Raw genomic sequence first — 22018 nt, forward strand, 5'->3', positions numbered from 1 at the left:
ACAATAGGTGAATGGGGGTGGGGATGGAGGTGATAGGTCAGGGAGGAGGGTGGAGGAAGGTAGCAAAAAGTACAATGGGTAAATGGTGGTGGGGATGAAGGTGATAGGTCAGAGAGGAGGGTGGAGTGGATAGGTGGGAAGGAAGATAAGCAGGTAGGACAGGTCATGAGAGCGGTTCTGAGCTGGAAGGTTGGAGCTGGGGTGAGGTGGGGGAAGGGGAAATGAGGAAACTGGGGAAATCCACATTGATGCCCTGGGGTTGAAGTGTTCCGAGGCGGAAGATGAGGCGTTCTTCCTCCAGGCATCTGGTGGTGAGGGAGCGGCGGTGGAGGAGGCCCAGGACCTCCATGTCCTCGGCAGAGTGGGAGGGGGAGTTGAAATGTTGGGCCACGGGGCAGTGGGGTTGATTGGTGCAGGTGTCCCAGAGATGTTCCCTAAAGCGCTCTGCTAGGAGGCGTCCAGTCTCCCCAATGTAGAGGAGACTGCATCAGGCACCACTCTAATCTAGACTCTGGTTTCCATCATCTGCAGTCCTTGTTTTTACCTCTATCCTTTTAAAGTCTATTACTGCCTTTCTCGCTGCACTCTGCACTTACTTGGTGTCCTCTGCAAATTTCAAATTTATGTTATGTAAGTTTGAGCCATTAACATAATATAAAAAAACACCCAGTGGCATTTGTCCTGAACTTCAAGGAACCTCGATGTCCAAATAAAAATTCTTTTACCCCATGTGCACAAGAATTGCTCCAAATGGAATTTTACTGGATGAGAAAGGTCATGATGTTTATCCAATTCATCACCTACTCTGTTATGATATGATGGCACTCGGGTCTTTATGATTCATCGTTGCAGTCAGTCTATGTTAAGGAGTCTGTAGCAGAACCAGACATGACAAGAGGGAAATCCCTAGGAGTGGAGAGCCATGGGGACAGTTTACTGATGACACAACCATTAACCACAGCTATCATGTGCACCTCCACTAAACTCTCTAGATTCACTGAACCCAGGCTCAAAGTCACCTGCTCCGTGCTCCGCTTACCATATATGTCTCAAATCAATCATAGATTCTATCTATGGGAAATCAGTCAAATTTACATTTGAATTGATCAGCACTGACTGCTTCCACTTTCTCCCTGGACAGTGTGCTCCACATTTCAACTGCTTGATTATCTACATATTGGTTCCGCAGATGTGCTTTGGATTTATACACCAGTCCCCACACCTCCCCGTCTCCCACCACAACCACCACCACAACCGTTCAGGTGCACTTTGGACAATGAGGAGCTGCTATCTATCCTGGTATTATTTAGTCCCAATAGAATTCTTAAAACAGTGACCTTATCACCTCTGTGCCAGACCAAATAGTAAAAAGGTAAAAGGTGTAAAGCCTCCCTCATCCTACCCAACCATAGGGGCTGCTCCCTCATGAGAGAGATGACTGGTGCTGATTTCACCAGGTGAGGGGAGAGATTGAGAAGGAGACTCCTTCAAGGTAACCTCAGCTGGTGCAGGAATTGAACCCACGCTGTTGGTGTTACTCTGCATCGCAAACCAGTCAATCAGCTATAAAAACAGAAATTGCTGGAGAATGAGTTCTGAGGAAGGGTAACTGGACCTGAAACGTTAACTCTGATTTCTCTGCACAGGTGCTGCTACACCTGCTTTCCAGCAACATCTTTCTTGCTTGTTTATAACTACTGGAGAAACTCACCAGGCCTGGCTGCATCTGTGGAGAGAAAACGATCTGAAGAAAGCTCACCGGATCTGAAGTGTTAACTCTGCTTCCAACCCAAAGATGTTTAATTTCTCCAACATTTCTGCTTTGGTTTCAGATTTCGAGCAATCCTTTGCTTTATTTCAGCTGACCAGCCAACTGAGCAATCACTGGTTTGCCCAATTATTTCCCATAATGACATCCCTCCAGTTATAGAAATGGAGCCCCAATTAGAATTGCTCCTCTATCGCCACTGGTAAATATTCATTCCTGTCTCTGCCATGCCCCCCCCATTATATTAAAGCTGGAATACGGAGCTCGGAAAGAGCAGAGGTACACATATTACGGTTGTTGTTGGTGGCTGTGTTCTCAGCAGTCTCGGTCCTAAACGCTACCAGTTGAAGGTTAGTCTTCTGCTTTAGCATTTGGCCTACTCTTGGTTCCTGCTCTGGCAATATCTCAACATTAAAGTTCTCATTTTCAAATCATAAGATGACCTAGTCCTTTTCATCCCTAATTCTGCAACTTCTTCCAAGCCTTCAGGATTTCTATGTGTGATCATGTCGGCATCATGACTTCCGGAAATCCTCTGGTGACAGACACGCTCAGTCCTAGGCCGAAAGCGCTGTAGCTGCCTCATTGTTCTCCTTGAAACTGCTCCTTAAAACCTGCCTCAGTGATTTGGTGAGTTATCCTAACACCTCCTGATATGGCTTGGCCAATTGAGGTCCTTTATTTGTCATTCATTCATTCATGGGATGTGGACACTGCTGGCTAGTCCAGCATTTATCGCCCATCCCTCATTACCCAGAATGCAGCAAAGAGTCAACTACGTTGCTATGGGCCTGGAGTCACATGTAGGCCAGACCAGATAAAGATGGCAGATTTTCTTCTCTAAAAGCTATCAGTCAAGGGGTCTTTATATAATTGACAATAATTACAAAGGGCCATACAGCACAGAAACAGACCCTTTAGTCCAACCAGTTCGTGCCGAACATAATCCCAAATTAAAACTAGTCCCACCTGCCTGCTCCTGACCCATGTCCCTCCAAACCTTTTCTATTTATGTACTTATCCAAATGTCTTTTAAATGTTGTAATTGTACCCACATCCACCACCACATAGACCAGCATTATTTTTCTTATATAGAATTCAAATTTCACCATCTGCTATGGTGCCGATCCATCCTCACATCTCCAGAATATTAGCCTGGTGCTCTGAATTATTAGTTGTTTAAAATTCATTCACAGGATGAGTGCCTTGCTAGCCAGGACAACATTTATTGCCCATCCCTAATTGCCCTAAGGGCAGTTAAGAGTCAACCACATTGCTCTGGAGTCACATGTAGGCCAGACCAGGTAAGGAAGGCAGCTTCCTTCCTTAAAGGACGTTAATGAATCAGATGGATTTTTCCAACAATCAACAATAGATTGTCCAGAGTCCCAGAGATATACCACTGTCTCCCCACCCCAACAAATTTCCTTTGGACCTTTCACTGTCTGAAAAGGCTTCATATCAATGACATTTGTTGTTGTAGCCTTTACCCACCCTGAGTGCAAGTCCAAGACACAAACCTGAGTTGGGCACTGTCAGTCGTCCGCCCAGACAGCCAAAGGTTCCACTGGCGCTGTATCCAGGGTCTCTGGGCATGGTGCCCAAGTGCTGGGAGCTGAGGGCTTTGTTCCTCATGTTCATGGTAATATTGCTGTCGCTGCTGTTGCCCCCAGGGTATGTGCCTGAGTCCATCTCACCCACCAGCATGGAGGTGGTTGTCGAGGAGTTGTATACTTTGATCTTCAGGCTGGGCAAGGGGTCCAAGAGTGGGGAGTTTGTCATGGGAATCTTGTCAGCTGTGTCCTGAAGAGTGTACATCGGTCCTCGGTATGAGCCAGCGCTGGCCGTCAGGTCAGGCTGTATTGACGAGTTCAACAACTGGGAATTATCTAGAACAAAGATACAGAAACATGACGAGATTAGCACTGAATTTACAGCACGGATCAATCCTATCGGTCTGCCCCAAATCAGCTACCTCTCATTTCTCTGTATCTCGTTTCTTTAATATATCCTGACTCCCTCAGGGATTAATCTAACTTCCCTTTCAATGCAGTGATATAGTTAATGTTATTCGACAATGTTATTCTCATTCATTTTTATTTTGTCAATGTTACTAGACAAAAGAAATCCAGCAATTCCACTCTTACACCTGGAGGAAGGGTGTGTGTGTGTGTTGTTCCCAGTTCCATGTTGGATTTAACATATTTTAATGGTACTTGGTTTTGGTTTCTCTCTCCCCAAAAGTGAAAAAAGTTTGTGTTGATTTCAGCACCAAGAAAAACTGATCCAAAGACAGATTCTTGGATGCCCTTCTGTTTCTTACATTGGGACATACATAGGGCATTCAGCCCCTCAGACCTGACCCACCATGAATGATCTAAGGTCTAACTCCTTACATTTGTTTTTATTTAACTTATTTTCGTTAATCAATCTGTTTGGAGATGTTATTGTACACCTCTGGAGTAGGTGGGACTTGAGTGCTGGCTTCCTAGAATAGAGGTAGTGACATTACCTCTGCACCACAATATGGCACAGACCTGCCTTTGGTCCATACCCCTTAGTACCTTAGTCTGGAAATTGCACAATGTTTGTTATAATCCCGAAAAGATGAAAGCTGTTGGAAGTATCGCTGTAATTCCCGGCCCAGCAAGAAAGGTCAGTCCTTATTAATTGGTTTTGTCTTAGCCCCCTGGCGTCTGGATGGGTATATGAATAGAAAGGGTTTGGAGGGATTTGGGCCGGGTGCTGGCAGATGGACTAGATTGGGTTGGGATATCTGGTCGGCATGGACGGGATGGACCAAAGGGTCTGTTTCCGTGCTGTACATCTCTATGACTCTAGTTTCTCAAGCCTGAGATATACAATCTAGACAACCTCACTCCTCACACCCTGAATGTCAGGCACTGAAGGACATGAGGGAACCAGATGGATGTTTTTTTACCCTGAAATTATTTCAGGGTCATCATTCCACTCTTAAGACCAGACTTTTATTGATTTCAAATTTCACCATCTGCCATGGGGGGAGTTTGAACCCAGGCTCCATGAACATTGCTTGGATCCATGGATTAACAGCCCAGCGATAACACCACTAGGCCATTGCATCCGTAGTGATATCAACTTAGCTTCTTATGTTGCAATGGCCCAGAGGCCAACATACTTGTCTCTAAGTCCGAAGGTTGTGGGTTTGGGTCAAACTCCAGAGGTCTGACTGACACAATCCAGACTGACACTCCAACGCAGGACTGAGGGAGAGCTACACTCTCAAGATTTGTCATCTTTCAGACGAGACACTAAACTGAGGCCTCATCTGACCTCCTCAGATTGGAAAGCACTGCTTTGAAGGAAAGAAACAATCGCGTTTTCTACCATGTCCATCTTTATTCCTCAACAAACTAAAATAAATCATCTGGTTATTATTACATAGCTGTTTGTGGGATCCTGCTGTGCCAGAATTGGCCGCTGTGTCTCTTGCTTAACAGTGGCTTAATTGGATGTAAGGTGCTTCAAGGAGCGTTGGGATGTGAAGGAGGCTATAGAAATGCAAAAATTTTTCTTTCTACCCTGATTAACCCTTTGTTCTCTGCTGTGCATACTGGGATCCCACTCTGCTGAGCTTGAAGTCTATACAAACTTTCCACGGATCAATGTCTTCCAAGGCTGGCCATCAGCTGCACTCGCTTTCTCCTCACTACCTCCGAGCTTCACTCTCATGACCAGGACTTTAGGGGAGGTGGTATTATCGCTGGACTATTCATCCACAGACCTGGGTTCGGATCCCGCTACAAAGATGGTAGACTTTGAATTCAGTAAAAAATCTGGAATTAAGAGTCGAATGATGGTCATAAATCCATTGTCAATTGTTGGAAAAGCCCCATCTGGCTCACTGGTGCCTTTAGGGGAGGAAACTGTCACCCTTACCTCGTCTGGTCTATGTGCAACTCATAGAGTCATACAGCACAGGACAGACCCTTCAGTTCCAGTGTCCATGCCACTCCAGAGCGGTTTACCCATAACTGTCCTCTGGGCAATTAGAATTAGAATCCCTACAGTGTGGAACAGGTCATTTGGCCCAACAAGTCCACACTGACTCTTTGAAGAGTATCCCATCCAAACCCATTCCTTACACCTATTGATCTACATTTTCCCCTAACTAATGCACCTAGCTTACACATCCCTGAATGCTATGGGCAATTTAGCATGGTCAATCCACCCTGACCTGCACATCTTTGGACTGTGGGAGGAAATCGGAGCACACCCGCACAGACACGGGGAGCCTGAGGCTGGAATCGAACCCAGGTCCCTGGTGCTGTGAGGCAGCAGTGCTAACAATTAGGTCACCATTAAATAAGGACAATAAATGCTGGACTAGCTAGTGACACCTTCACCCCTCCCCTTAAAATGCTGGCAATGATGATCCTTATCTGAATAAGGAAAATAAAGCTCCCTCCACAGGAAGTTGCCTTACCTTGACTATCCATAGTGAAGAAAGCCATCACATTGGACAACAGCTGACTGTTTTGTTCAAGACCCCCCCCTCACTAAGGGGGCATTTGCCTCCCTTTGGTGGGATCAAAGGGGGTCCACACAACTCTTACGGACAAAGCACGGGAAGATAAAGAGATGGAGTCTCTTAAAGATGGGCCTTGTTTATGATCTAGGAATTTTGAATCTCCCTGGCTCCCTTTGGTAGCGAGGGTCTGACCAATGGAACCAAAGAGTGGGCAACCTCCATCCCATCGCAGAAAAGGGGGTTTGTGCCTGTTCACCAGGGCCCCATGGCACAGTACTTCACAGGGAGGACTGTAAAGGTGGACACGTTCTTCATTTATCTGCCTTTATATTCCATGTTTTGGTTTATTTTTCTGTGTTTTAAGATGGTGCTGGGGTTTGGTGACACTATACGACACTGATCAATCAATTGAAGCATGAGGTGTATTGAACCAAGGTGGTTTGACCAAGCCTTTGAATACAAACCAGACCTCAGTGTAACAAGAGATAGAATACAATTCAGCTGAAAATTATACTTGGAGGAAAGAGGATCTGACTGTTGTTTACATATATATTATATTATGAATACACATATCGCCAGTCAAATTTTATATACATATATTTTAAAAGCCTGTATAGATGCTGGAAGCAGATACAGTGAAATAAATGTCAATGAGAAATTGGATGAATACTTGATGAAGAAATAACTGAGTGGCTTTGGGGCAAGAATATTGAATTCGTGAACACAGTTTAAACAGAAGGCTCCCCCATTGACAATGGAAGTGAGGAGAATTTTATCTCTCTCTCTCTCAGGCTTTTGGAATAAAAACAGAAAGCATTGGAGAAACCAAAGTTCAGTTCCAAAGAAGAATTACCATATCAGACTCGAAACATTAACTGTGTTTCTCTCTCCATGGCCGCTTCCAGATGCTGCTGGGCTTCCCTAGCACCTTCTGACTTGCTTTTGGATCTCCGGCACCTGCAGTACCATACTTACATTCTTACAAGCCTTTGGAACAGTGCTCTCCAGAGAACGGAGGAGGAGAGGCTCTTAAATATTTTTAAGGCAGAGGTAGATAAATAATCACCTAACAAAGGTTGTTGAGGTGTTGGGAGAGTTGAAGCCACAACCAGGTGAGTCATGAGCTTATTGAATAACAGAGGAGCCTCCAGGGGCAGAATGGCTGGCTCCTGGTTAGCATTAACATACAGTCGCTTCTGCTATAACATGCGTATCTTCCGTGAAAATTGGCTCTAATGCAATTGAAGAATTTAGGCTGTTACTTGTAGAATACAAACTTTCTTTACCCATATAAGATGATCAGAGGAATAGATAGAGTAGACAGTCAGAAACTTTTTCCCCGGGTACAACAGAGTGTTACAAGGGGACATAAATTTAAGGTGAAGGGTGGAAGGTATAGGGGAGATGTCAGGGGTGGGTTCTTTACCCAGAGAGTGGTGGGGGCATGGAATGCACTGCCCGTGGGAGTGGTAGAGTCAGAATCATTAGCGACCTTTAAGCGGCATTTGGATAGGTACATGGATGGGTGCTTAATCTAGGTTAGAAGTTCGGCACAACATCGTGGGCCGAAGGGCCTGTTCTGTGCTGTATTGTTCTATGTTCTATATTGTCCATAACACGATTCCGGTCCTACTGATTTTAAATGGTGCTGCTATTACGCAATTTTCTTATATTGCAGGATCACACAGGAACAGATCTATCATGTTATACCAGAACAGACTGTAACTATTTGATAGAGGTAAAAACAATAACTGCAGATGCTGGAAACCAACTTCTGGATTAGTGGTGCTGGAAGAGCACAGCAGTTCAGGCAGCATCCAACAAGCAGCGCTGCTCATTGGATGCTGCCTGAACTGCTGTGCTCTTCCAACACCACTAATCCAGAACGTAACTATTTGATAGCACAGCCCAGGGGACTGAATGGCCTTTCTGGTCTGTATCTGTTGAGGCTACCGTTGTGTGTCAATTACCACAAGCTACCTTTAAAATCGGCTACTTATCAAGAAATCTCATACATAATCAAATCCTGAAACTTTATTGCATGCAGCAACCAAAACAAGACACCGCAAGTAAACAAATTAAGTTTCACAACTCAACTAGGTTATTATGTGACTAATGGAGGAGTTTACCTCCCATTCCAGCCACCAGTGTCTGTCTCTGGTTGTCCAGGGTTCTGTTAGTTATTAAAGTTCTGAAGTTTCCCGTTATCACACTGCTCTCAGTGTTGCCCTGTCTGAAGTACTGCAGGAAACCTTCTCAACACAATGCCAGTCCAACGGTTAACAATACTGCCCTGCTAAATATCAAGCAATTCTCACTTCCTGCTTTTGCAACTGTCATTACAAAAATCAATCAGTTTAATAACTAGTAGAGATTTTAGCAATTACTAGGAAGTGTATTTCTTTTAGCACTGCATCCAAAACCGAGCTTCCTTGGAGTAAGTCAGTAAGCTGCCTCTGTCAGTAAGGCTCTGGAATTGTTGTCATTCTCTTTAAACTGGGAAAGCAATGTCCTGGTATCGATGGTCTAGACTGGCCCTGAGCATTTACAGACAAGTAAATGCAGGGGCCCTCTTGTGACACAATGGTAGAGTCTTTACCTCTGGACTGGGGGGCCTGAGTGCCACCTGCTCCAGACGTGTGTAATGACATCATCTCTGAATGGGTTGATTAGAAAAGCAGGTTAATAAAAATAAAACAAATGCAGGGTTTTGAGTTAGTTCTGTTTTGAAGAGCTCTCCCTGCCCTTCTCAGCTGTATCTATCCCTCAGTCAACAAGGAGGAACACACCATTTGGTCACAGCCACGTTGTGATTTGGGAGATCCTGCAGTACCCACAATGGAAATGCCTACATTGCCATGCATTTCATTGGCTGACAAGCACTGTGTAGGGCTGTCCTAATTTGGTGAATGGTGCCACACAAATGAAAGTCTGACCCCCTTTCCTTTCCAACACATTCCACCTTTCAGCTGAGAGGCAGCTGATTGGGAGTGGTGACGAGGGAGGGGTGGGGGAGCAGAGTGGGGATGGTGAGGGGGGTGGGAGATTGGCTACTGAGAATGGGGGAGTGGGGAGAGTGGCAAAGGGGGTGGCTGAGGAATGTGGGAGTGGGTAGAATGGCGATAGGGTGGGGAGAGTGGGGATGGGAAGTGTGGAGGTGTGGAGAGTGTTGACGGGGAGAGTGGGGGTGGGGAAAGTGGCAATGGGGTGTTGGGGAGTGTGGGAGTGAAGAGAACGGGAGTGGGGAGAGTGGGGGTGGGGAGAGTGGGGATGGGGAGTGTGGGGGTGTGGAGAGTGGCGATGGGGAGAGTGGGGGTGGGGAGAGTGGCGATGTGGAGAGTGGGGGTGGGGAGAGTGGCAATAGGGTGTTGGGGAGTGTGGGAGTGAAGAGAATGGGAGTGGGGAGAGTGGGGGTGGGGAGAGTGGGGATGGGGAGTGTGGGGGTGTGGAGAGTGGAGGTGGGGAGAGTGGGGGTGAGGAGAGTGGCGACATGGAGAGTGGGGATGAGGAGAGTGGTGATGGGGAGTGTGGGGGTGTGGAGAGTGGCGATGGGGAGAGTGGCGATGGGGAGTGTGAGGGTGTGGAGAGTGCGGATGGGGAGAGTGGCGATGGGGAGTGTGGGGGTGTGGAGAGTGGCGATGGGGAGAGTGGGGGTGGGGAGAGTGGCGATGGGGAGAGTGGGGGTGAGGAGAGTGGCGACGTGGAGAGTGGGGGTGGGGATGGGGAGAGTTGCGATGGGGTGTTGGGGAGTGTGGGAGTGAAGAGAATGGGAGTGGGGAGAGTGGGAGTGGGGAGATTGGGATGAAGAGAGTTGAAGTGGGAAGAGTGGGATGGGGAGATTGGGGGTGGGGAGAGTGGCAATGGAGAGAGTAGAGATGGGGAGAGTGGGGTGAGGAGAGTGGTGACGGGGAGAGTGGGGATGGGGAGAGTGGGAGTGGGGAGAGTGGGATGGGGAGATTGGGAGTGGGGAGAGTGGAATGGGGAGAGTGAGTGTTGGGAGAGTGGGTGTTGGGAGAGTGGGCAATTGGGTAGAGTGGGGTGGGGAGAGTGGGGGAGTAGTGTTTAGGAGAGTGGGATGGGGAGAGTGGAAGTGGGGAGAGTGGGGTGGGGAGATTGGGGGTGGGGAATGGGGAATTGGGTAGAGTGGGGGTGGGGAGAATGGGGGAATGGGGATGGGGACAGTGGGAGTGGGGAGAATGGGATGGGGAGAGTGGAAGTGGGGTTTGGGAGAGTGGGAATGTGTTTCGCGCCCCTATCCGTTGCACTGCTCCCCCCACGGGAATAAGAGGACAGCAGATGCACACTGCATTACTCACCATGCCGAGCTGTCTTGAAGTTGACGGGCTGGAAACCTCCAGTGAGTGCGGCAGAGGAATCGGTGATGTCGGTGTCAAAGTCCCGGCAGCTCCTTCTGTATACGATGATACCGAGCACCAGCATTATAACCAGGAAGATGAACACAGCCACCACCAACCCTGCATACAAGGCAACATCTCCCTTGCTCCTCATTGCTGTGGAATTCAAGAAAAGTCAAACAGTGAGGTTTGTATATAAATTCATAGCAGCAGGAAATGACCATTCACCCTGGTGACAGACCAGAACAGACCTCCTCCAATTATATTCAAGAGACAGCCTAGACTCTAAAGTTTTCTTATTTCAAAGGTAACTACGAGGTGCTGTGTTCCAGATGCAATTCAATTGATCAAACTACTCAATTTTAAGCAAACCACAGTTTATTCAAATGCTACAGTTAAAATTCAACAAAAGGAAAAAGTATTTGGAATAACTTTAGTCTACTGGAAAACTTAACAGAACAACTATTACTAATTAACTGTTCTAATATAGTACGATCCCATAAGCACACCCCTTGGCAAAAGGCAAATTCAGATTGTCTCACTTGCAATTCTATCAGCAAGAAAGAGATATGTGCAGCAGCTCCCCAGAGAGAGAGAGGTCTTTCCACAATCTCAGTTCACACTCACTAGCCAACCAAACCAAAACCTGCAAAATCTTGGGTCTGCGTATGTCTTCACCCATTCAGGCTTATTCTGTTGTTCCAACTTTTAAATATAACACCCAAGCCTTCACAAATTGCTTATCTTCTCGTAGACTGCTCTTCACCTGTCCCCCAATCTCTCTCTAAATGAAACCAGGACAAAAGCCACAGTATCATCATATTTCCCTCTATGCACTTGTTCTGCAATTCAATGAAATCATAGTTTGTCTATACTTTCGCCCGATCCAACTGCTCCAGTACTTATCTCACTCTTGGCTAGCAAATTTCTATCCATCTTAAGGTTTAATACACCTACTTTTTTGGGGGGAAAGTATTCCACCTTTTGACCAGCCTTTGTATGATGTGTTTACTAACTCCTCTCTTGAATGAACTGGTTTTTAGTTTATGTCCTTGATATCTCTAACCCCACTGCAATCAATGGAAATAGCTTTAAAATCCTCAATTCCTCAATATCTCTGAAGAAAACGTACATTTGCATCTTGCTCTCATCAGGAACATTTGAAAGAATGAACAAACATAGCGGAGAACACTGCAGACTGTGTGAGGAGAGTGCTGATTGTTTAGCAAGGGTTTCTCCCTTCAAACTAGCATTTTTTACCATTTTTACCTGATAACTGCAAATTGAAAAACTTAAAAACACATCATCCTTCAGCAATATTCAACTTCTGCATTAGTCATTTAAAAACCTCAACCTTCTATATTGCAAGGAATATGTATCCAATTTATTTAATTCTGCCATATGAAAGTTGCTGTTAAACCTGAAAGGGTTCAGAAAAGATTTACAAGGATGTTGCCAGAGTTGATGGGTTTGAGCTACAGGGAAAGGCTGAACAGGCTGGGGCTGTATTCCCTGGAGTGTCGGAGGCTGAGGGGTGACCTTATAGAGGTTTATAAAATCATGAGGGGCATGGATAGGGTAAATAGAGCATAGCAACAGGTCGGCTGGAGGAAGAGTGCCTCATCTTCCGCCTAGGAACCCTCCAACCACAAGGGATGAACTCAGATTTCTCCAGTTTCCTCATTTCCCCTCCCCCCACCTTGTCTCAGTCACAACCCTCGAACTCAGCACCACCTTCCTAACCTGCAATCTTCTTCCTGACCTCTCCGCCCCCCCACCCCCACTTCGACCTATCACCCTCACCTTTACCTCCTTCCATTTCCAACGCCCCTCCCCCAAGTCCCTCCTCCCTACCTTTTATCTTAGCCTGCTTGGCACACCTTCCTCATTCCTGAAGAAGGGCTCATGCCCGAAACATCGATTCTCCTGCTCCTTGGATGCTGCCTAACCTGCTGCGCTTTTCCAGCAACACATTTTCAGCTCTAAATAGTCTTGCTCCCAAGATAGGGGAATTCAAAACCAGATGGAATAGGTTTAGAGTGAGATGGGAAAGATTTAAAAGCGACTTAAGGGGCAACTTTTACACACAAAGGGTGGTGCATGTATGGAATGAGTTGCCAGAGGAAGTGGTGGAGGCTGGTACAATTACAGCATTTAAGAGGCATCGGATTGGGTATATGAATAGGAAGGGTTTAGAGGGATGCGGGCCAAAGGCTGGCAAAAGGGACGAGATTAATTTAGAATATCTGGTCGGCATGGACGAGTTGGACCGAATAGTCTGTTTCTGTGCTGTACAACTCTATGACTATAATTCCTCCTAGCTACAGAGGTTTAGCAACAATTTGGAGAAGTTGTGCTGTTCTCATTCTGAGGCTTGTCCTCTCCGAAGTGTGGTGTCCAGAACTGCATATAGATGGATAAATAAAATCACATCGATTGGAGTGATGAAGGAACTGCAGACAAGGCTAGTTTTCAGTCATTGTTTCCGCTGGATCTTATTTTAGTGCATAAGCAATCACCATTCAGAGCAGAGGGACGCCCAGTAATAAAACAAATGCAATATTAATTCCCCATACTGTCACAGTGAGACATCCAAACTCCTGAACATGTACTCAAACTAGAGCCTACAAGTGATTGCAACTACCTTTTGTGTCATTAAACATTTCAATTTTCTGTATGACTCTGGTGGGAGGAGTGTATCAAGCCTCACTACTCCACAAGCCATACAAGAAGTATAAATCTCTCTTTTTTATCACCAGTATGGTCAATCTATCTCTCTTTTGTCCTACTACCAGAATAATTGCCCATCAAGCTTCTTTAATTAACTCAAAATAATTCACCTATTACAAGCAAGAGTTATTCTTTAACCGAGCGGAAAAAAATGGTTAAGAACTAAGTTAATTTTCAGAATTAAACTGCATCTCTTTAATCCCCATATGACACAGCACTGTACAGATATGGGTGTGAAATAGAACAACAACAGCCCGAGGAGTCAAAGGGTATCAATTCTGAAGATAGAATGAGTTGACATCTCTCAGTTTCTTCAATTCCTGTTGACAAGATCAAATTGCTGAGAGTCACAAAAGGAAGGAAGATCAGCAGGCCAGATTTCACATTCCCATTGGAAACAGATAGGAATCCTGATATTTGACGCTTTCCCAGCTTTCCAAAATAATTTCATTTTGAGTTTTTAGCTGGTATTTGCTTTCAGATTGTTCTCTTCCTAACTGAGCAAGACAGTGGCTTCCTACTGTCAGCTCCTTCAATAACTCCTATCCCAGGCCTGCGATAACACACAGTAACATGAAACCAGAGGCTGTTGCTAGATGATGAACAGCACAAGGCTTTCCTGAGTCTGTACATCCACAAGTTGGGGTCTGTAAAATCAACTCAACTGTCTTAACAGATTTTTTTTAACTGGACACTTCTCCCAAATGACTTACTCTCCCAGAAAACAGAAAACAATCCATAGTTCTCTTTGAAGTTTTGAATTTTGTTTCAAAGCAACCAAACGATAAATCCTCTTCAATCCAGGAATGTCTAAACCATTCCATACTTCAACTTCTCACAGTCCACAAGCATATGTGTTCACCTATCACCCCATAAAGTCCAGACAAAGCCAATTTTCCCTGATTCTTCCAGTCACATTGTGCTGTATAGATAAAGGGAATCTGGGGTTCAAAGAAATCCCATCCATGACATAATATCTATACCACAGAAACAGGCCATTTGGCCTAACCATCTATGCTGTTGTTTGTGACCCAGAGGAGCTTCCTCTTTCTCTAGCTTATCCTTCTAGTTCTTTCCCCTTCATGTATATGCTTCCCCAGCTTCCCCTTTACTGCGTCAATAGCTCAATTGGCTGGTTTGTGATGCAGAGAGATGTCAATAGTGTGGGTTCAATTCCCACAGTGGCTGAGGTTCCCACGAAGGACTCTCCTTCTCAACATTTCCCCTCGCCTGAGGGGTGATGACCCTCAGGTTAAATACACTAAGTTTCGCTGAAGAACAAGTATGGCTAAGGAAGACTATGATGATTCTTGCAGCTTGATTACTATTCACCTCAACTACACCTTGTAGTAGTGAGCTCCACGTTCTCTAGATGAAGATGTTTCTCCCTCTTGAACTTAGAGACCATGGTATACATTGATAGCTCCTAGTTCCCAAAGAACCAGTGTGACTGCAGTAGGTGGCTTCACAAGGGAGTGTCAGAGTTGGGGGCACAACAACAATGGTCCTGTGCAAATCATAAAGATAACCAATGGGAGGCAGTGTTCGAAAGCTGCCAACACAAGACACTGAAGTCACGGCAATGATCCCAAAGATCCACCCACACAATGCAGTTGCTTCGACATGCCTGCGACACAATCTTATCGGTACATTCAGAAAATGAGCTAATGTTCCCACAAAACATTAAGGGAAAGAATCTTGTTGTCTAACTTCATGGCCACAGGAGGCTAAGATAGTGGTGCCACGAACATTACCATCTTGAAGGACAAAGGTAGCAGATACATGGGAATGCCATCCCCTGCAACTTCCCCTCCAAGCCATTCACCATCTCTCTTGGAAATATATCGCCGTTCCTTCAGTGTCGCTGGGTCAACATCCAGGAATTCTCTCCCTAACAGTGTTAGATCATCATAGAATCATTACAGTGTGGAAGCAGGCCATTTGGCCCATCGGGTCCACACTGACCCTCCAAAGAGCACCCCACCCAGTCCCAACCCATCACTGTAACTCTGCATTTCCCACTGCTAACCTACCTAGCCTGCACATCCCTGGACACTGAGCAATTTAGCATGGCTAATCCACCTAACTTGCACATCTTTGGACTGACAGAGTAAACTAGAGCACCCGGAGGAAACCCACACAGGCATGGAGAGAATGTGCGAACTCCACACAGACTGTTACCCAATGGTGGAATTGAAACTGTCCCTGGGGCCGTGAGACAGCAGCACTAACCACTGTGCCGTGGTACTGCCCCATGGCGGGTGTATCTACCGCATATGGACTGCAGCGGCATACCACCACCTTCTCAAGGGGCAACTAGGGATGGGCAATAAATACTGGCCCAGCCAACAACACCCACATCCCATGAGTGAATGAAAAAAGCTCATTGATTACTGACAAGGAAACACATAAAGACATTTACTATCAGACATAATAAAATTAATTTGGATAAGTTAAACATTCCAGCTCAGCATAAAATGTACAGAATACCCTAACACTGGCATGAAGACTGGTGTTTACCCGACAGTCACAATGAAGTGGATGAATCTGAGTCTTACTGTCAGTGACTACTGCACATGACCAAAAAAAAAATAAAATGGAATTGAAATAATGAAATGGAAACTTACGAGAGCTTATTTGTTCATTTAAAAGCTTTTTATCTGTTAAAAGAAAACAAAAATGAAATCAACATGAAAAAAGAATGAAATGAATTTATTAGAATGCACACAGAAGTAGAAAATTAGTTGAAATGGTTAAAATAAATGCACTCAAAACAATGTTAATGTGTGGAAAGGCACTGCACACTCACACAAGGACTTTGGGGAAGCCATATCAAAACTGAAAGAACTACAGATGCTATATATCAGAACCAACCCCTCCCAGGATTTGGATGGCATGGTGGCTCAGTGGTGTCTCATAGCGCCAGGGACCCAGGTTCGATTCCAGTCTCAGGCAACTGTCTGTGTGGAGCTTGTACATTCTCCCTGTGTCTGCGTGGATTTTTTTCTGGGTCCTCTGGTTTCCTCCCACTGTCCAAAGATGTGCAGCTTAGGTAAGTTGGCCATGCTAAATTGCTCTTAGTGTTCAGGGATGTGTAGGTTAGGTGCATTAGTCAGAGTTAAATGTAGAGTAATAGGGTAGGGGAATGGGTCTGAGTGGGTTATTCTTCAGAGGGCTGGTGTAGACTTGTTGGGCCGAATGGCCTGTTTCCACACCGTAGGGATTGCATGAATTTGCTGGAAATGCTCAGCAGGTCTGGCAGCATCTGCGAAGATAAATCCAGTGGACCCGAAATGTTAATTCTCAATTTCTCTTCACAGATGCTGCCAGACCTGCTGAGCTTTTCCAGCAATTTCTGCTTGATTTTGGGGAAAGCATGCTGTTATTCCGCACAGAATGATAAATAAAGGTGGAGTAAGAAAAATGATGGGGTTGTGAAAATGTCCCAAAATTGTTAGGGTGGTGACTAAGATGCACATCCTGAGACGTGATTATTAAAATTCTTCCTCCACCCTTTAAGAACGCCCTGCTTCAGCCGGTAATCACTGGTGAGAGATTACAGTCTTGTGGAACAGGATTAAGAATTTTACTTTAAAGGCGAAAGGGAGAGGGATGTCAAGACATTTTGCACAAGTGATCATCTTGCTGTTTTACTGACTGAACATTTCACAGATGCCCAGAACCCCTGCTATAGGAATTCAATCAAATCCCATTCATCTGAGAGCCAGGGGCAATGTTAAAATAGTCAATAAACCATCCACGTCAGACCAGAACTACACCAGAGGGCATGGCAATGACAAGGAATATTGTGCATTTATTTGTAATATAAAGGAGAGACATCTAACTCCCTCCCTCCCTTGAACAATACAATGCAGGTTCTTCTGTAGTTGTTTATGGCAATGCCTCCTGGCTATTCAACTCACAATAAAATAAAGAACTCTTTGCAGTGCTTCAGATGCTGCAGGAGGGCTGGGGAGAGGAGGGAGCTGAGCTCAGCAGTAGAAGGCTGAGCAGTGTGTGTGTGTGTGTGTGTGTGTGTGTGTGTCTGTCTGTCTGTGTGTGTCTGTGTGTGTGTGTGTTTGCCATTGGCAAGTGGCACCTAACTGTTCCCTGGAGTGGACAAATGACTGCAGGCCCATTGAGCTTGTGAAGACTCCATCAGCCTTCCGCTACACGTTTCTGAAAACATGACCCTGAGGGTTTTCACCTCAACAAATCACTGCAAAGATGTCGGGCAGGGGAGGAGGAGGGGTGGTGAGTTTATGACTTGGCAGCACCGGGGAATGAGAGGTAATTTGACCTGACAAGTGTGCAACAATGTGGTCTTTTCAGATTTTTCTGCAGACTGCACAGGGGCTGACTGAGGATCCTGTGGCTGGTTCATAGAAAGCGAGCAGTGAAGGTCGCAGGGAATGCTGGCCAGTTCACCCAAGCCATTTTTTTCTGGCCGCTGTGGGTCTGATTTAGTCATGAAGGGTTCAGAAGGAGGAGACTTCACCTCAACTGAACACAACTGAGGGCGATTGAGGAAAGAGATGCAAATCCTCCCTCCTCACTGTTAGTCAGTGTTGGCCTAGTGATATTGTTGCTGGATTGTTCATCCAGAGAGCCAGGTAATGTTTCTGAGTGAGAGAGAGAGAAAAGAAAACAACTTACTCTGCATACAGTGGCCATCCGTGCAGTTTTTGGACTCCAGAACAGGACCAATGCAATCCTTGCCTCCATTTCTGGGTGAGGGCTCGGTGCATTTACGGCTCCTCCAGTGGGTGCACTCGGTACTGCAGGCTGACCATTTGCTCCAATCTGTCCACCCGCCGTCAACTGCATTTCACCAGAAAGAACAAAGAGAGGAATGACGCGGGGTGTGGGTGAAAGGGACTTGCTCAAATAACGTACACACAATGACATTACTTCATGCAGAAAAAGGCCATTGGCCAAACTCACACTGACATTCCACAATTTCTATCTTGCCACTTGAACCCCTGACTATTTTCCCATTCTCCCTCAGGTACATATCTGGCTTTACCTTAAATGCATTGATATAAATCACCTCAAGGTGAGAGACAGTGGCCTAGTGGTATTATCGCTAGAACTGCTAATTCAGAGACCCAGATTATGTTCTGGGGACCAGTGTTCAAGTCATGCCATGGCAGATGGTGGAATTTAAACTCAACAAAATCTGGAATTAAGAGTTTAATAATGACCATGGATCCATTGTCAACTGTTGGAAAAACCCATCTGTTTCACTAATGCTCTTTAGGGCAGTAAACGGCCATCCTTACCTGGTCTGGCCTACATGTGACTTCAGACTCACAGCAATGTGGTTGACTCTTAACTGCCCTCTGGGCAATTAAGGATGGGTAATAAATGCTGGCGTGGCCAGCGATGCCCTCATCCCGTGAATTAATGAGCTTTTTAAAAAACTACTGCACGTGAAAGCAAGTTCCTCATTCTCAAAAAGGACCGAGAGAATGTGTATTGAAAGACTTGAAAGGATAGTACAAGAATTGAGAGGGTGTAATGATCAGAAAAGGCAGAACAGGCTCTTGCCTTTCAAAAAGAGAAAGTTCAGAGGTGACCAAGTGACCAGGGTTTAAAACAATGAGGGGGATTGACAGTGTGGACGTAGAGGAAGTAGTTACACTTTTGGCAGTGTCCATGGGACCAGAAATATTAGACAGTCACGACAAAGTCCAATAAGGAATTCAGGACAAACTTGGTTATCCAGAGAGTGTCATCAGGTTCAGTTCCCATCCAACTAGAAGCTAATGTAGAGAGTGCTTCAGGGATGGAGAGAGGAACTTTCAAGCAGCAGATGTCAGAATGCTCAGTTCAAGGTAGTTAGCAAACAAAAGGACAAGATAAGAATGTAAAGGGGAGAAGCTTGCAGTATTGTCAGAAAGGACAGGAGCTAGGAACTTATTGGTTCAGACAGCTAGAATATACATGATGGGCCAAATAAACTCTTCTCTGATGTATGACTCTAAGTCACCAACCTTGATAGACTTAGCACTAACTTGGAGAAAGTGAGGACTGCAGATGCTGGAGATCAGAGCTGAAAATGTGTTGCTGGAAAAGCACAGCAGGTCAGTCAGCATCCAAGGAGCAGGAGAATCGACATTTCGGGCATCAGCCTCATGATTCCTGAAGAAGGGCTGATGCCCGAAACGTCAATTCTCCTGTTCCTCGGATGCTGCCTGACCTGCTGCGCTTTTCCAGCAACACATGTTCAGCTTAGCACTAACTTGATTGGTTTACCCTCACAGACCAGAAACTGAATTAGACTAACCACGCCAGCCATAAGACCAGCTCTAAGGATGGGGAATCCAATAATTTTGAAGCCTGCCACTCTTCTTCATCCAACTCTTCTATTTTCCCTTCACGGAGCCCGTGCCTACCCATTTTCTGCCAGAATGCAGCGATCTGCAGTGATTCATTAACCACCCCACCCCTTGTCTCGCCCTGAGCCTGAGCCTCCCAAGGTCGAAGTCAGGGGTGTGATGGAATACATCCCATTTTCCTGGATGGGTGCAAGCAAGAGCTTGGCACCACCCAAAACAAAGTAGCCCACTTGACTGGCACCCCATCCGCCATCTTGAACATCCACTCCCTTCACCCCTGCCACTCAGTAGCATCTACAAGATGAACTGCTGCAATGTGCCAAACCTCCTCAGATGGCTTGTCCCAAACCATGACACCCAGCTGTTGGCTTGTGCGTGCACCCACACCACGTGGGCAGCAGCAGTTCAAGAAGGCAGCTGAGCATCATCTTCCCATGGACAATCAGGGATGGGCAATAAATGGTCCCGTTCCCAGCAAAGCTCCCATCTTGTGAATGAATATAGAGAAAAAGGACCATTTGTGAATATGGCTATTATATTGCATACAGGGGAGGGGGTGGGGGGGGGAGCGTCAATTCTTAATGATTCTGGTGTGACTATAATTCCTCTGAAATGGAGTTAGTGTTTATCAGAAGCATAGAAAACATCATTCAGCCCTTTTGAGTCTGCTCTACCATTCAATATGGTCATGGCTGATCATCCAACTCAGTAACAAAAACAGACATTGCTGGAAAAGCTCAGCAGGTCCGGCACTATCTGTGGAGAGAAATCAAGAGTTCACGTTTTCGGCCAAGTGACTTTTTCTCAGAACGTTTCATCCAACTCAGTCCTCCGTTCCTGCTTTCGCCTCATCCCCTTTACCCAGAAGAACTATATTCATCTCCTCCTTGAAAGCATTTCTTGTTTCACCGAGTTGTTTCGCTCTGCCAGGTCTGTGGGAAACTGCTGCACCTTCTCTCCACTCACCTGGGCACATGGTTGTGCAGCCGATCTTCTGAAAGGTTTGTCCCTCACAGAAGGCCCCGCCGTTGAGGGGTGCTGGGTTGGTGCATGTCCTTGTCCGTTTCTGCCAGCCCCGGCCACAGCGGTTAGTGCATGAAGACCACTCTGTCCAGGTCGACCAGCCACCATTCACTGCAATGGGGGGGAGCCGCATTATTCAATTACCAGTGACATTATCACTACACCACCATTCCTTCCTCTCAAAATCATTGTCATGGAGTCATAGAGATGTACAGCATGGAAACAGACCCTTCGGTCCAACTTGTCCATGCCGACCAGATATCCCAACCCAATCTAGTCCCACCTACCAGAACCTGGCCCATATCCCTCCAAACCCTTTCTATGCATAAACCCATCCAGATGCCTCTTAAATGTTGCAAATGTACCAGCCTCCACCACTTCCTCTGGCAGCTCATTCCATACACGTACCACACTCTGTGTGAAAAAATTGCCCTCAGAAATAGTTTCTAGCTACCCAATCTATTTCTTCAAAGCTTCAATATCTGTTTACTGGGACAATGAGAGTTACTAACGTCTCCACATTGTTGTACATGGGTCTGGAAGAGTTAATACTGAGATGTGCCAGCACCAACTATGACCATGTCATTTGGACTAGTGGGAACAAAGGCTTAGGATCTCAGGACAGACCGAACATTGAGGAGCTCCTCAGTCTCTGTGACAATGGTGATCATGTCAATGTGACTTGGAGCTGATTGCTCATATGCAACAAACCACATTTTGTTCAGTTGGAGAGTCTGTTCCAGTTAGAGCCACACTAGATCAAACATGGCTCTGCGCATCTCTCCACTCAATGTGGACATTAGCAGCAAACTGAGCACACGGATTGGGGTCGACTCAGCTGAGCTGCATATGCAATGTGCTTGGCTGTCTCAGGGGAACAGAGTCCTCCTTAGGTCAGGGGTCAACCAGATGGTGTAGGTGGCTCAGAAACATAACACCTGTTATTGATTCAACCTTGGCATTTCCCATGATCAATGATCAACCTGCAAATATTTGTAAGACCATATTTGCATAGATTTCACAAGAGAGAGAGAGACAGAGGCAATCCAAGCCAACTCCTCTCTCTGGTCTTTCCTCATTCCTCACTCTACCCTTTCATAAAATATTTCTATTCCTTTTTTCTCTCACATGCCCATTCTATGAAGCGTCTAAGCCACTTATCACGTGCGCTTTCTGTGATAGCAAGGTCCACACTCTAACCACTCCCCACAAACGGGCATTTCACATTATTTCTTTATTGGATTGGTTAGTTACTACCTCATATTTATGGTTTATTTTGTGTCTATCACAC

General features: G+C 45.8%; 1 protein-coding gene across 4 annotated transcripts in view; it reads right to left on the reverse strand.

Annotated features, from left to right (window-relative positions):
• Nucleotides 1-22018, reverse strand: part of unc5b (unc-5 netrin receptor B) — a 268998-nt gene that overhangs the window by 37539 nt on the left and 209441 nt on the right. For 3 of the 4 annotated variants that reach the window (XM_072583545.1, XM_072583548.1, XM_072583547.1), the window contains exons 6-10: nt 20671-20838; nt 18020-18184; nt 15991-16023; nt 10595-10789; nt 3289-3657 (exon numbers count right to left, since the gene is read on the reverse strand). In XM_072583545.1, coding sequence (XP_072439646.1) covers nt 3289-3657; nt 10595-10789; nt 15991-16023; nt 18020-18184; nt 20671-20838 — 930 coding nt within the window. The remainder of the gene's footprint in view (nt 1-3288; nt 3658-10594; nt 10790-15990; nt 16024-18019; nt 18185-20670; nt 20839-22018) is intronic. The other variant, XM_072583546.1, reaches the window with a different exon arrangement.

This window comes from Chiloscyllium punctatum, chromosome 13, assembly GCF_047496795.1.
Source record: "Chiloscyllium punctatum isolate Juve2018m chromosome 13, sChiPun1.3, whole genome shotgun sequence".
Classification (NCBI taxonomy): domain Eukaryota; kingdom Metazoa; phylum Chordata; class Chondrichthyes; order Orectolobiformes; family Hemiscylliidae; genus Chiloscyllium; species Chiloscyllium punctatum.